The sequence below is a fragment of the Erythrolamprus reginae genome, chromosome 1, assembly GCF_031021105.1.
Source record: "Erythrolamprus reginae isolate rEryReg1 chromosome 1, rEryReg1.hap1, whole genome shotgun sequence".
In the NCBI taxonomy this organism is placed as follows: domain Eukaryota; kingdom Metazoa; phylum Chordata; class Lepidosauria; order Squamata; family Dipsadidae; genus Erythrolamprus; species Erythrolamprus reginae.
In genome coordinates, this window is record NC_091950.1 from 287115756 (window position 1) to 287131729 (window position 15974).

Genomic DNA, 15974 nt, shown 5'->3' on the forward strand with positions numbered 1-15974 from the left:
AAGAAAACCTGTCATTTAGCATAATTTAACACTACTCCAGCTGCTTCAGACATTCACACACACAAAATTTATTCCAGCATTTTGTTTCCTCTACATTTATCCTAATAGATTCTTTAAACGTGATAATGCCCCATTCTTTCACACTTCAGAAGCTGAATTAGCAATTTAATTTTCATCACAGCCCTAGTGACAAAATAATGTTGACTACCATAGCAGAGCACTCTAGGACAGTGTTTCCCAACCTTGGCAACTTGAAGATATTGCTGGCTGGCTGGGGAATTCTGGGAGTTGAAGTCCAGATATCTTCAAGTTGCCAAGGTTGGGAAATACTGCTCTAGGTCAGTGTTTTTCAACCAGTGTGCCACGAGACATGGTCAGGTGTGCCGCGAAGCTCATAGAGAAAGAAAGCAAGAGAGAGAGAAAGCAAGAGAGAAAGAAAGCAAGAGAGAGAGAGAAAGAAAGCGAGAGAGAGAAAGAAAGCAAGAGAGAGAAAGAGCGAGAGAGAGAGAGAGAGAGACCAAGAGAGAAAGAAAGCAAGAGAGAGAGAGAAAGAGAGGGAGGGAAGGAGAAAGACATAGAGGGAGGGAGAGAGAAAGAGAGCAAAAAAGAGAGGACGGAAGAGAAAGAAAGAGGGATGGAGAGAGAGAGAAAGAAAGAGGAAGGAAGGGAGAGAAAGAAAGAGGGGGAAAGAAATAGAGCGAAGGGGAGGAAGAGAGAGAGATTTATTTTGTCCAAACTTTTTTTAGCCACCTTCCCCCCCCACCCACTCAATGTGCCACAGGGTTTCGTAAATGTAAAAAAAGTGCCACGGCTCAAAAAAGGTTGAAAATCACTGCTCTAGGAGACGTATATCTGCCCCCTTCAGGGCTGAGTTCTACCTACCTTCGTCACCAGTTTGCATTGCAATGTTTTGCGCTCACGCGCTTGGTCCACTCACATAATTCTCTTACTGTGCATGCTCAGTAGCTATAATCGGGGCAAAAAACAGCTGAGGAGCTGATCAGCTATGCTTTGGGCAAAGGAATAAAGGTAAGTATAAACCCAGGGATGGGTGGAAGGGCCCTTTTTCAAGCAGCAGCGGAGGGAAAAAAACTTCAAACCAGTAAAAAATCCAGAAAAAAAATCCAGAAAAAAAATCCAGAAAAAAAGATGGCGGTGCCCATGGACCGGCACCAACCAAACCGGATCTGTGACGCAACCAATTCGGGCGATCCGGTTGGAACCAGCAGGGACCCACCCCTGGTCCTTTTGCACTTTTCTGGACTCTCTCAAGAAGATAATCTCATTTTACCTGCTTGAGAAGTTGCCTCACTCTGTGTGATATGGTCAATCTTGAATCAACTGGAAAGGGCAGGCTTGGGCAAGCCCATTAATAGCAGAGAGCTGGGGTGGCACAGCAGGTAGAGTGCTGTACTGCAGGCCACTGAAGCTGACTGTAGATCTGAAGGTCAGTGGTTCAAATCTCATCACCGGCTCAAGGTTGACTCAGCCTTCCATCCTTCCGTGGTGGGTAAAATGAGGACCCGGATTGTGGGGGCAATAGCCTAGCTCTGTTAAAAAGTGCTATTGCTAACATGTTGTAAGCCGCCCTGAGTCTAGGAAGAAGGGCGGAATAAAAATCAATCAATCAACCAACCAACCAACCAACCAACCAACCAACCAACCAACCAACCAACCAACCAACCAAACAAACAAACAAACAAACAAACAAACAAACAAACAAACGTTCTTGCTTGCATTTCCCCACATTTACTACTAAGTTGAATAGTGCTTATGTCAATGAAGATATGAACTGTTATGATGAGTGGTCATTATCATCTCATTCTTCACATTTCTTTCTATAACCTCGTAACAGTCAGATAATTAGTAGTTTTTCTAATGACAGTGTTTCTAAGCTATATTTTGCCCAGACCAGGGATCCCCAACTCCTGGGCTGCAAGATGTTCAGAACTGGGCCATGGAAGTGACAGATGAGTACATGCATACATCCCCACTTGAGTAAGCAAGAAGCGACTGTTTGTATTACATTTGCGCGAATGGCAGGTGCGCTTGCCCCGATGCTGCTGCAAATGGAGCTGTGTGCACAAGTACTTGCCTGCCACTCACACAAAACCCATCCTCTCCCCCTCCCACCCCACTGGCCAGTCTTCAAAGCAGAAAAGGTTGGGGAACTTTGCTCCAGACAACTGAAGTTCTGCAAACTGATCCCAAGATCTTAGAAAGAGATTATGGATCCATTCAATTATTTAGTCAATAATTATCCTGCCAGTGATATCCTGCAGTCTTTTTTCGACTGCTACATTAATGTAGATAAAAAAGATCACTAAAAGACTTTTGGGCAACAGTTCAAAGAGGAAATGAAGTTTTAATTGAAAAGGCACAGTAAATCTCAACACCTTTTTCCCCCCAGCATATCTTAGTGAAAGTTGATTTTCAGTCCCCCTAAACCAGAGTAAATATCAACTCTGACTGAATAATATACTCCGATTCTTAAGACTTGCCTTTAAAAAATGTCAGTTCAAACACTATTGAAATATAACATACTGTGCAATTAATTAATCCCACTAATTTATAATTAATATAATAAAAGAGCTAATTTATTTATTTATTTATTTATTTTATTTATTAAATTTGTATGCCACTCCTCTCCGTAATAAAACATATTGACATGTTTTACAGGTAGACTTGTTTATTGTCTGCCTCCTTTAATGTCTGTTCAAAATTATGAATGTAAAAAAGAGTTTTGTGATAAATTGTCACATTTACCACTGTCTCATCTTTAGTCATATGATCTCATTGAGCGTACCACAACAGGTGCATATTTATGGTTGTTCCAATGTCACACTGGTACATGATCACTATTTGTGTACTTCACAACCAGCTTTCGATAAGTAGCGTTAAGAGAAACGTGGAAACAAAGTCACATGTTTTGCTTAATGACCAAAGGGGAAGTGAAGTCATAAGCCTGTCATGGTTATGTGATTTTCTGCTTAGAGATCACAACACTTAGTGATGGAGTTGCCAGTATGTGACATGTTAGGAGTATATTCAATGGGGCACGGTATTGAATGTATGAATATAGGGTTTTCTTCTGTCTCTCATAATGTTAGAACTCAGTGTCAATCATTAAACTAAACTTGGAGTGGTTTAGATCTGATTACCGTATTTTTCGGAGTATAAGATGAACCGGAATATAAGATGCACCTTAATTTTTGTGGAGGAAAATAGGGAAAAGAATATGCTTACCAGGTATTCATCTGGCTAGCATCCTTAGTCTGGTCAGCTTCAGCACAGTATTTTATCCCCTGGTTAAGGGGCTTAAAAAAATTTATTCTGAGGGACTAACAATGAAAGAGCTTGCAAGCCAGTAAGAGCTGGGAACATCATTAGCATCTGGAAAGAAACATTCGGAGCAAGTAGAGCAATGGAAAAAACCCTGCAAAGACTTAGGGCTTGGAAAGCATTCTTCGCAGAAAGTAACAATGAAAGAGCTTGCAAGCCGGTAAGATTGTTAGCACCCAGTTATGGCTGGAAAGAAACATTTGGAGTAAATTAGACCATTAAAAAAAAAACTACAAAGACGGGGTTTGGAAAACATTCTTTGTAGAGAATGAAAGAGCTTGCAAGCCGGTAAGAGATGGAAACATTGTTAGCACCTGGTTAGGGCTGGAAAGAAACATTCAGAGCAAGTAAAGCAGTGGAATAAAACCCTACAAAGACAGGATTTGGAAAACATTCTTCCGCAGAGAGTAACAATGAAAGAACGTGCAAGCTGATAAGAGCTGGGAACATCGTTAGCACCTGGTTAGGGCTGAAAAGAAACTTATTCGGAGCAAGTTAGAAAAATGAAAAAAAAACCTGCAAAGACTTAGGGCTTGGAAAACATTATTCACAGAGAGAAACAATGAAAGAGCCTGCAAGAAAGATAAGAGCTGGGAAGATTGTTAGCAGCTAGTTAGGGCTGGGGGGGTTAGGGAAGCTACATTCAGAGTATAAGATGCACCCAAATTATCAGCCTCTTTTAGGGAGGAAAAAGGTGCGTCTTATACACCGAAAAATATGGTAAATGACAGATTAATTATGGAACTCACTGTAATTAGATGTGATGAATAGCAATTTATACTTTTTCAAAAGGCAACTGGAAAAAAATAGCCTATGAAAAGCTATTAGTTTTTACTGCTTTTAAAATATCTTTGGGCTCAAAAGCAACTTATTTTAAGTGCCAGTGCTAGGTAGCAATGACTTCTAGCTTTCTTATCCATGTTTGTAAATTCGAAATGGATCTGATTGATCACTATGGAACAGACATGCTATAGTATTCTCCAAAGCACCTGAGGGTGGGACAAGAACCAATGGATGGAAACTAATCAAGGAGAGAAGCAACTTAGAACTAAGGAGAAATTTCAGTGGAACAACTTGCCTCCAAAAGTGATAAATGCTCCAACACTGGAAGTTTTTAAGAAGATGCTGGAAAACCATTTGTCTGAAAGAATCCTGCCTAAGTTGGGGTTGGCCTAGACCTAGAAGACCTCCACGGTCCCTTCTAACTCTGTTATTCTGTTCTGTTCTATTCTATTGTTATACACACTGTTGATCTGATCCAACAGACATTCATGTTTATAATTCTATTTATGCAGATTTATATAAAGATACTGATGTTTTATTTTCATTTTCCCCTAAAGACACTTAGCACAAAAAATTATTTTAATTTTTATTTACCGCAGGTGCATTCTAATTCAATTAGCATTTTTGAAGAATTTATTTATTAATGTCCCAAGGTGAGGATGCATCACTATTCGCTCAGGAATAAATGCCTTAGCTTTCCAAGTGTCATTCTCATATACAACAGATAACTTAATCTACTGGAATGATGCTTTGATTGACAAAAACTCTTCGAACTATAATGATGGAAAATCAAGGTACTTAATTTCATGAAGAGTCTTCGTAGATAAAGTTTTCAACTGCAGACAGTTTGAAAATGCAAAAACATAGTGGCTAGTGCTTATTGTAAATAACACTACAATTTCATAGGGATTATTATTTCTCATTATCAGGACTGTATGTGTGTCTGTTGACACACACTAAAGCTGAATTAGTGGATGTTTACTATACCTCCTAGAATTCTTTTTCTCATTTACTGTAGTCAAGCTAGATGTCATTCATCCTGTATTAATGTGATTGAGTTTCCTTCCTAAAAGTACTTCTCTCTAATAGGATTTATCTTATTTAATTTGTGCATTTCTCAATATTGTCAAGTTTATTTGAAATCTGGCTTTTATTAGGCAAGGGCACTTCCACCGCACACTGTTTGCACGCCTTAATCTCTCACAATATAGTCAGAAAGTGATTTGTTATCATCTTCACTTTTGTAAGACCTGAAAGCACCAGAGCAAAGAATACCAAAAGCCAATTAAGGTTTCTTCTATCTGCCTAGCAGGGAGAGCACAAAGGATGCTATTTAATCAGTTCTCCTGCTCCAAATGATTGCAGATCCTACAGTAATAAAAATTCTCTCAACCTCCAGCTCAATATAAAAAGAAAATAAATTTTATTTTATAGTGCTTTATCTATAGTATGCGTTTGGCACACACTTAATGCATTTATCTGGGTACTTGCAAAACAAAACAAAAAACCCTGATTGAGCACCAGGAAGGGAAGCAAAACTGCTGGTACGCGATTATTTCACCATTACAGCTTGCAAGAAATTTTAAATTCAGGAGGAGGAATTATAGTGACATGCCAGCAGTTTTGCAACCAGATGCTTCTCCCAATACATATAATCCTGATTACATATTGTGCAATGATTGAAGCAGGCTAGGGAATAGATATTGTATGTCATAAACAATGCTTACAAACTGGCATAGGAACAGTGGGAGGGAGAAATAATAGCGCTTTTCTTGAGTCTAGGAGCAAAATGGACTTTAGAAAACTTTACATTTTACAGAAAACAGCATCACTGTTAAGATTTGAAATAAAACTCAGCAGAGCAACCCCCCCCCCCAAAAAAAACTCTCAAATTCAACTGATAGTTTGCTTTTAGCAAGTAGAGAGTTAGTATAAAGCTCTTAAGCACAGATGAATAATCTCATCTATTAAGGAATGGTTACAGCTTTTCTATAACCTACTTCAGATATGTTTGGACTACAGTGTTCCCTCGATTTTCACGGGTTCAAACTTCGTGAAAAGTCTATACCATGGTTTTTCAAAAACATTAATTAAAAAATACTTCATGGGTTTTTTCCCTATACCACGGTTTTTCCCGCCTGATGACGTCATATGTCATCGCCAAACTTTCATCTGCCTTTAATAATTTTTTTTAATAAACTTTAATAAATAAACATGCTGAGTAATAATCTAAATGGTTGCTAAGGGAATGGGAAATTGCAATTTAGGGGTTAAGAGAAGGGAAGGCTTGTGATACTGTTCATAGCCAAAAATAGTGTATTTACTTCTGCATCTCTACTTCGCGGAAATTCGACTTTCGCGGGCGGTCTCGGAACTCATCCCCCGCAAAAATCGAGGGAACACTGTATTACCCTTATTGGTCTTGAAGAGAGCCACAAAACATGGCTCTTCAGGAGAACATCTGGAGACAAACAATCATAATATCCTGAATAGGTTAGTTGTAATGAGCTGTTACTTAATTATTAAGAAGTTGTATACTATTCAGAGTCAGTTGACTGGAGCAGCATATAATTATAAATACAGGCAGTGAAAGGCTACCAAATTTTTTACTACCACATTGTGGGCGTGGCTTATACAGGACGCCCTGCATTTTTTTTTCAACATCTTTCAGTGCAAATTGGGTACTCTGGGGTGGAGCTCCATTTTCGCTAGCCCACTGCGTCCCCCCCCATCCCGACAGCAGCCCACCTGAATACAGGTAGTCCTCGACTTAAGATCACAATTGAACCTAACATTTAGGTTGCTAAGTGAGTTTTGCCTCATTTTATCAGCTTTCTTGCTACAGTTACTAAGTAAATGCCAGCATTTGTTAAGCTAGTAACACAGCTGTTCAGTGAATCTGGTTTCCCCCCTGACTTTGCTTGTCAGAAGGACACCAAAAGTGATCACATGATCACGGGACACTGCGACCATCATAAATAGGATTCAGTTGCCAAACAACTGAATTCTGATGATGTGACCACGGGGATACTGAAACAGCTGCAAGTACGAAAAAACGGCCATAAGTCACTGTTTCAACGCCATTGAAATGAACCGTTCTAAGTCGAGGATTACTGGTAGGTGCACATGAAAAAGTCCCTAAAACTTGAAGAGTATGCTTTCAATTCCTCTATCTAAGCTTTTTATAAAAAATGCTGGACAACAATGAAAACTGAGCTCAAACCCTGACCCATTTGTCCCTTGAGCTATAGATTATTATTATTATTATTATTATTATTATTATTATTATTATTATTATTATTTCTTTACAAACACGTCACATCCTGGACACAAACTATTTAAACTTCTACCCTCAAAGCGATGCTACAAAGCACAAACAATTAGACACAAGAACAATTTTTTCCGAACCCCATCCCTCTGCTAAACAAATAATTTCCTCATTCCCTGTCAAACTATTTACTAAGTCTGCATTACTATTAATCTTCTCATTGTTCCCATCATCCATCTCCTCTCACAAATGACTGAATGACAGTAATTTTGTTGCTTGCATCCTTACAATTTTTATTGACCGGTTCCTAATGTAATTGGATTGCTTATTAGTACCTGGACTATCATTAAGTGTTGTACTTTATGATTCTTGACAAACTTATCTTTTTTTTAATGTACACTGAGAGCATATGCCCTAAGACAGATTCCTTGTGTGTCCAATCACACTTGGCTAATACAAATTCTATTCTATTCTATTCTATTTTTATTCTTTCTTCTTAATAGCAGCACTGACACTTAACAGCAGTATTAATTCATCAGTAAGATCAATCTCCTACATCTACCTTAAATGAAATCTGGACCTTCTCCGCCAACACCCAGTCAACCTTACCATTTATGGCTCTAATCTGCATTATTTTGCAATAAAAGTCTACATGGGAGGTAAGTGTACAATAGTGTTTTGTCTTGATACATAGGCAAATTGGGATAGAAAGGGATTTTGCAAAGCAGTTTATCTTTTGGGTTGCCAGGTTGCAGGCAAGGGTGTAACTTTTGAAATGGACACGAGGAAGATTTCTCCACCAAGAGTTGGATTCTGACTGATTCAGCCTTCCAATGGATGGATGGTACAGTTACGGCCCAGGTAGTTGGGGGGCAATATGCTGACATTGCAAACCGCTTAGAGAGGGCTGTAAAAGCACTATGAAGCGGCGTAGAAGTCTAAGTGCTATTGCTATTTTATATAAACAAATTGCGAAATCTTGGGATGACTTATGTCATTTCGCTTTGAGGGAGTGATGCTTTCTTCCCATAGAGAAACTGCTTCGTAATTCCCTTCTAGTACTGTCCTTGGTTACCATAGCCCTCTGATTAATTAGTGGGTTGTTTCTTCTTCACCTTCTGATGGCGAGAATGCCTGCCTTCTTTCAGCCTGAGAGCACTTCATTTCTGCCCCTTTGCTAATGAACTACTTTTATGTGGACAGTGGTTTATTAGCTTGTACCTGAATGACCCAAGACTATTACTTGCAATGGAGCTAATTCCTTTTGTCTGACTCTTGTCAGAAGCAAGGGAAAATGAACCCAGTGTTATCTCCTTCCACTCAGCTTTCAACTCACTATGACTAATGCTGCTTTGCTTTAATTGGCAAAAGGGAAAGCAAGCCAATGACTCAGACAGCCACTATAAACAGTACTGACTATTTCTAAAGTAAGAGTACCATGGCACCACAAATGACTCAATCATTTCCTAAGAATTATTACTTATAGCGATGAAGCCACGTTAATTAGATAATGGCTGGCTGCCAACTAATATTAGCATGACCTACTATATCCTTGGCTCACAGCCATGCGTGCCTTTCTATCACATCCCCACCCCCCCCAAAATCTGGTAACCGAGATGGGAAGTGGGAAATATTCCCAATTGCTATTTTAATTTTTATCATGAATGAAAAGATTAATTAGAATGTCTTGTCGAAAGGAATGGCTTCCACGCGTAAAGAAAAATGAAAAGGAACAGAGATCAAACCAAGGCTTTAATTTTAATCCTTTTCTTAGAAAATGACTGATTTGAATATAACAGGGCTCAATTGCAGCATGCATGTAGAAAATGATTCCTCCTTTTCCATGGGTATAAGAATGTTGTAAAACCACGAGTCCACTTTTTTAAGGAAAAGGAAATAGACCAAGATACATGCCATGTATTTTTAATATGTATTTTTAATATGCAAGATTAGGGCTTTATAAGAGATTTAGATTGCAATCTTATCCACCATCTAACTCCCATAGAATTAAATAGGGCTCTATAGAATAATTGCATTTTATATGCCTAATTGGGTCTGTATTCAACTAGCAAGACTAGCATAAAATATTAATTTATTGCATGTCCTTAATGCATTTAATATTTCTTATCACTTTTGTATTACAATAATCTCATGACCTTCAGTTTTATTCTGCAGCTAAGACAATAAATCTTGTCAAGAAATGGCAATGAGTTAAATCTGACTGAGATCACCTTTATCAACCTGAAGGAGACATGACTTTGCTAGTAGTGATATTTCTGATGAGCACTTTCTGATTTGTTTAAGGTGACAATTCGTATCAGAATTGGGATACTAAAAGGTACTAATCCACTTTTACTAAGATTGAAAGGAGCTCTGGTCAAACTATTTTGAAGTCACCAAAAAATTAAAAGAGCTTCCTATGCATAATCATCATAAAAGACCAAGTAGCAGAGGAATTATTAGCTGAATAACAAAAACTGATAAGCAGAGATGATTACAAAAAACAATCTACACATATTCCGGACCCAATTCACTAGAAGCCTTGCTGGATTGAATGTCTTCTTCTCTTTTGTAGGTCTTTTAGAGAGAAATGTCTACTGATAGCAAGTATAGAATGTTTACAACCTTCTTGTTCCAAATCATATTGCCAAAATCCAGAAAATGTCATTATGGAAACTGGATTGAGGATCTTCACCTGTTTTTTTTGGTATGACGTAACAGACTCAAACTCAACCCGGATAAGACGGAGTGGCTGTGGGTTTTGCCTCCCAAGGACAATCCCATCTGTCCGTTCATCACCCTGGGGGGGGAATTATTGACCCCCTCGGAGAGGGTCCGCAACTTGGGAGTCCTCCTCGATCCACAGCTCACATTAGAGAAACATCTTTCAGCTGTGGCGAGGGGGGCATTTGCCCAGGTTCGCCTGGTGCACCAGTTGCGGCCCTATCTGGATCGGGACTCACTGCTCACAGTCACTCATGCCCTCATCACCTCGAGGTTCGACTACTGTAATGGTCTCTACATGGGCTACCTTTGAAAAGTGTTTGGAAACTTCAGATCGTGCAGAATGCAGCTGCGAGAGCAGTCATGGGCTTACCTAGGTATGCCCATGTTTCACCAACACTCCGCAGTCTGCATTGGTTGCTGATCAATTTCCGGTCACAATTCAAAGTGTTGGTTATGACCTATAAAGCCCTTCATGGCACTGGACCAGAATATCTCCGAGACTGCCTTCTGCCGCACGAATCCCAGCGACTGATTAGGTCCCACAGAGTGGGCTTTCTCCGGGTCCCGTCAACTAAACAATGTCGGTTGGCGAGCCCCAGGGGAAGAGCCTTCTCTGTGGTGGCCCCGACTCTCTGGAACCAACTCCCCCCAGAGATTAGAACTGCCCCTACTGTCCTTGCCTTTCATAAGTTCCTTAAAACCCACCTTTGTCGCCAGGCATGGGGGAACTGAGACATCTCCCCCGGGCATATACAATTTATGCATGGTATGTTTGTGTGTATGTTTGCTTAGTAAATGGGTTTTTAAAAATATTTTAAACTATAATTTAGATTTGTCATGAATTGTTGTATTCTGTTGTGAGCCGCCCCGAGTCTGCGGAGAGGGGCGGCATACAAATCTAAATAATAATAAATAAATAAATAAATAAATAAATAAATAAATAAATGTTCAATTTTGATTCTAGCATTAGAGAGGATCTTTTTGACTTTGAGCAACAGATTGGACGAGAAGTGATGGTCTTTTTGACCCTTATAGTAACATAATAGCTATTGCAGGTAGAGAACTAAGTCAGAGGCAGGGTGAACAACTAGGAAAAACTACCAAATACTATGGCAAATGGATGTATGAAGGTACAAAGGAGTCATGGCAGGAGAATCTTCAGGTGGTTTTGGTGGGAAGAAATCCTGCTGTATTTCTAGACCTTTGGTATCAATTGACTTGCTGACACAGATTGCATATCAAAGTTAGTTCTTGGATAAAAAAAGAACAAATGCATAATACCAAATTTACATAATTTACATATATGGTGACACCCTATTAAGATTGTAGTTTTAAAAATCAGATGCAATGTATTTCATGACATTAAATATTTTAAATTAATTGGGGAGCTGATGACATGCTGATTTTTAGTGTGCCTGGCCTATTTAATTATTGAATCTGTGAACACATTAAAGCCTATTGGAAGGAATATAAAATATATCTTACATTATGTACTTTTCAAGCAAAGAAGCTTAAGCATACATTCTTTCAAATATTTTCAAGCATTATGCAATTACGTATAGCCAAGCAAAAGTGTCCCAGTGACCCTCTCTTAACCTGACAAATCCAGGCTTGCAAACTATTTTCCTTGACAGAGTACTGAACTTGGAAAAAGATTTGCTGAGTGCACTGTTTTCTTTGATGTTTTGTATTAAATGTTTTCCCTTTCCCCTAGTGCCTCTTGCCTAATCTGGTGAGTTATTTTTCAAGTCGGAATTTACAAAGCACTGGGCAAATGACACCTGCACAATAGTCAATTCCAACCCCAAATCTTAGCAAGCTACCTTTTTCCTTTGGCAATGCACCCAGGTACAAAAACGTCCCAAAGGACCACTGCACTTTGGTAGGGTAAAAATGGAGGCTCTTTTGTGTGTGTTTAAAGTCTCACAGAGGTCTTTCAAAAGAAAACTGAACTAGTGAAGCAGAATTAATCACCCTGCTTTTGGTTTAGCTTTGAGATGCTTTCTTCCCTAAAGCGCACAGCAATTTAGCTCAGGGTGGTCATGTTTTTACATGTTCTTTTTAAAGCACTGGACGAAGGATTCACTCTGTCCATTGTGCTGCTTGGACCTCTTCCTGCTTTCCCCCTTCCTTCCTTCCTTCTCATTTGATGTTTCCTTGCTCCTGGCAGGCTGTTTCCTTTGCTTTTGCTCTCTAACCCAGGAGACCCGATGGTTCTTGTTTCAGCATCGCATCCCACTCTCCTCCTCAGGATTAACACACCCTCCAGCAGAGTCTGATTTGAGCAACATGCAGCGCTTTGGGAATTATATTTAAAAACCTTCAGGTTTATCTGATTCCTAAGCAGTTAGGCACAAAAGAGAGGAGCTTGTTTTCTCTCCTAGCTCCCCAGTTTGAAAGGCTGCTTTTCAAGTGACTGATGAACAATGGCATACTATACCTCTTCTGGCAGGTTGACAACCAGGTCATTTTCTGTCTGCCCGACTAACACCTGCAAGAAGTATTCGCTGCATGCAGCCAGCACAGCCCGGTGCGCTCGGAATTCTTTGCCTTCCACAATCAAAGTCACGTCACAGAGAATATCCTGCTTCCGTTGGTCATTGAGGCATAGGAGGATATTGGTACAATGGACTGTTGACTCATACACATACATGGGGGATTCAGTCTTCTCATCCACAGACATTCCGTTCACACCCTAAAATAGAAGCAACAAACAATGAGGGAGAGATAGAGGGCCAAAGTGAGTTATTACAACGCTTGCAAATATATATATAAATAAAAAGGAAGATTACATCATGATTTCTGCACCCTGCATAGTTTGAGCCAGCTCTCTGCAGAACTGCTGATCAGCATTTTAATTCTTAGCTACAACAAAGAATTCAAGAAATCTCTTTCTCTGTCTCTCTCTGGAAAGACAATTCCATTATAGGCTTTTTACTCAACCCACTTAGTTGTTTTTTTCCCCCCTTTCCCACAATGCTGAATGAGAGGGATGGATTTTAAGAAATGTTGACGGCTATTATTAAACACTGTTTTAATAGTATAAGCTGCCTGGAGAAAAAGGGGATAGGATAAAAATCTTTGTAAAACAAGAGTGTTCAGACTAATGTTTTCTGGTATTTTAGAATTACGGGTGCTTTAGCGGCATTGCAGGAAATTGTGGTTGAAATTCTCAACATTATGGTAGGTCTCCAATTTCAAGGGCAAGTTGGTTGGGGATTTTTACATTCAAAACACACATTCCTCCCTTTAAAAATGACACACGAGCCACTCACATCTTATTATACTGGTTCAGATAGCAGAAGCCAACAGAATTATGATATAAGTATGCTTAAAACCCTAAAATAGAGCTTGTGAAGATTATCTCAGTTATCTTATATAAAATCTGAAAAGTAGAGCTGCAATTACTCAGTGGGGCTAATGGAGGAGGCCGGAGGGTTAGTGGTTTGCCTAACTACATCTTCAGAGTGTGTAGGAGATGAAAGTTGAATTATGAACTTCCTAGCCCAGAGCAAATGCATTTAGGCACTGCACTGAAGCACATGCTTGCATGAAAATAAGCATCCCTGTAATTCTATGATATTAAGGCTGAAGTAGATCTGAAATGTACTTCTAAATGAAGAACTTTAATAGAGATAAATACAGGTGGTCCTTGACTTATGACCACAATTGAGCCCAGAATTTATGTTGCTAAGTGAGAAATTTGTTAAGTGAGTTTTGCCCCGTTTTACGACTTTTCTTGCTACATTGTTAAGTGAATCACTGCAGTTGATAAATTAGTATCATGGCTGTTAAGGGAAACTGACTTTCCCATTGACTTTGCTTGTTGGAAAGTCACAAAAGGTAATCACAGGACACTAGGACATAAATATGAACCAGCCATCAAGCATCTGGATATATCATCCAAGGGCATGGGGTGAGGTATCATCAATACGCCGATGATACCCAGCTATACATCTCCACCCCATGTCCAGTCAACGAAGCAGTGGAAGTGATGTGCCGGTGCCTGGAGGCTGTTGGGGCCTGGATGGGTGTCAACAAACTCAAACTCAACCCAGACAAGACGGAGTGGCTGTGGGTCTTGCCTCCCAAGGACAATTCCATCTGTCCATCCATTACCCTGGGGGGGGGAACTACTGACCCCCTCAGAGAGGGTTCGCAACTTGGGTGTCCTCCTCGATTCATAGCTGACATTGGAACATCATCTTTCAGCTGTGGCGAGGAGGGCGTTTGCCCAGGTTCGCCTGGTGCACCAGTTGCGGCCCTATTTGGACAGGGAGTCATTGCTCACAGTCACTCATGCCCTCATCACCTCGAGGTTCGATTACTGCAACACTCTCTACATGGGGCTACCTCTGAAAAGTGTTCGGAAACTTTAGATCGTGCAGAAAGCAGCCGCGAGAGCCATCGTGGGGCTTCCAAGATTCGCCCATGTTTCTTCAACACTCCGTGGCTTGTATTGGCTGCCGATCAGTTTCCGGTCACAATTCAAAGTGTTGGTCATGACCTTTAAAGCCCTACACGGCATTGGACCAGATTACCTCAGGAACCGCCTGCTACCGCACGAATCCCAGCGACCGATAAGGTCCCACAGAGTTGGCCTTCTCCGGGTCCCGTCGACTAAACAATGTCATTTGGCGGGCCCCAGGGGAAGAGCCTTCTCTGTGGCGGCCCCGGCTCTCTGGAATCAACTCCCCCCTGAGATTAGAACTGCCCCCACCCTCCCTGTCTTTCGTAAACTACTCAAGACTCATTTATACCGCCAGGCATGGGGGAGTTGAGATAGCTCTTCCCCCTAGGCCATTACAAGTCATGCATGGTATGTTTGTGTGTATGTTTGGTTTTATAATAGGGGTTTTTAGTTGTTTTTTACTATTGGATTGTACATGTTGTGTTTATTATTGTTGTTAGCCGCCCCGAGTCTGCGGAGAGGGGCGGCATACAAATCCAATAAATTATTATTATTATTATTATTATTATTATTATTATTATTATTATTATCTTATGACCATGGGAATGCTGCAATGGTCATAATTGTGAAAAATGGTCATAAGTCACTTTTTAAAGTGCTATTGAATGGCCACTAAACAAACTGTTGTAAGTTGAGGACTACCTGTACTTCAATAGAAATAAATGCCAGTCACTGGATATATAACATTTAAAAGCTTTACAAAAGAAATACATAGCGTAAGAATTATTCAAATATATATTAAGAAACACCTAGTGTAGTAATATGTTACTTTTAAAGAATGGGCTTTTTTAAAAACAGGCATCTGAGAGTGGAGTGAATAAATGTGTATTGCAATGCCATGATACAATCTCTACAGTGGTGTTTCCCAACCTTTGCAACTTGAAGATATCTGGACTTCAACTCCCAGAATTTCCCAGCCAGCATTTGCTGGCTGGGGAATTCTGGGAGTTGAAGTCCAAATATCTTCAAGTTGCCAAGGTTGGGAAACACTGCTCTACAGTGATGGGTCATAAAATATTTTGCCCCCGATTCACGCACATGCTTGGGGTGCTTCTGCGCAGAGAGGGTGGGCAGAACCTCCTGCCACCACCGTGCTACTGGTTCTAAAAACCAGTCTGAACTGGGACAAAACCACCATGAATACCCTTTTAATTCTTGCTTTGTGACACTGCATGCACAAACACAGACACATACACACATAAGAACTAGAGCTTTTATCACATCATTTCGTACAATGAAATCTCAGTTTGCTGTGGACACCTGCGAAGCACAATTGTGTTCTTGATTGTATTACTGCACTTTGTCTATATGAAATAATACAAAAAGGCTAGATGATTTTCTTCAAAGGCAGATAAATGGAACGGACCATGAATTATTAGGAAA

At 40.0% G+C, this 15974-nt stretch overlaps 1 protein-coding gene across 5 annotated transcripts in view; it reads right to left on the reverse strand.

The window, feature by feature from the left end:
* Positions 1 to 15974, reverse strand: part of BACH2 (BTB domain and CNC homolog 2) — a 233964-nt gene that overhangs the window by 47015 nt on the left and 170975 nt on the right. For all 5 annotated transcript variants that reach the window (XR_011557394.1, XM_070733211.1, XM_070733212.1 and 2 more), the window contains one exon: positions 12561 to 12815. Coding sequence is in view for 4 of the 5 variants with exons in the window: in XM_070733211.1 (XP_070589312.1) it covers positions 12561 to 12803 (243 nt within the window). In the remaining variant the exon portion in view is untranslated. The remainder of the gene's footprint in view (positions 1 to 12560; positions 12816 to 15974) is intronic.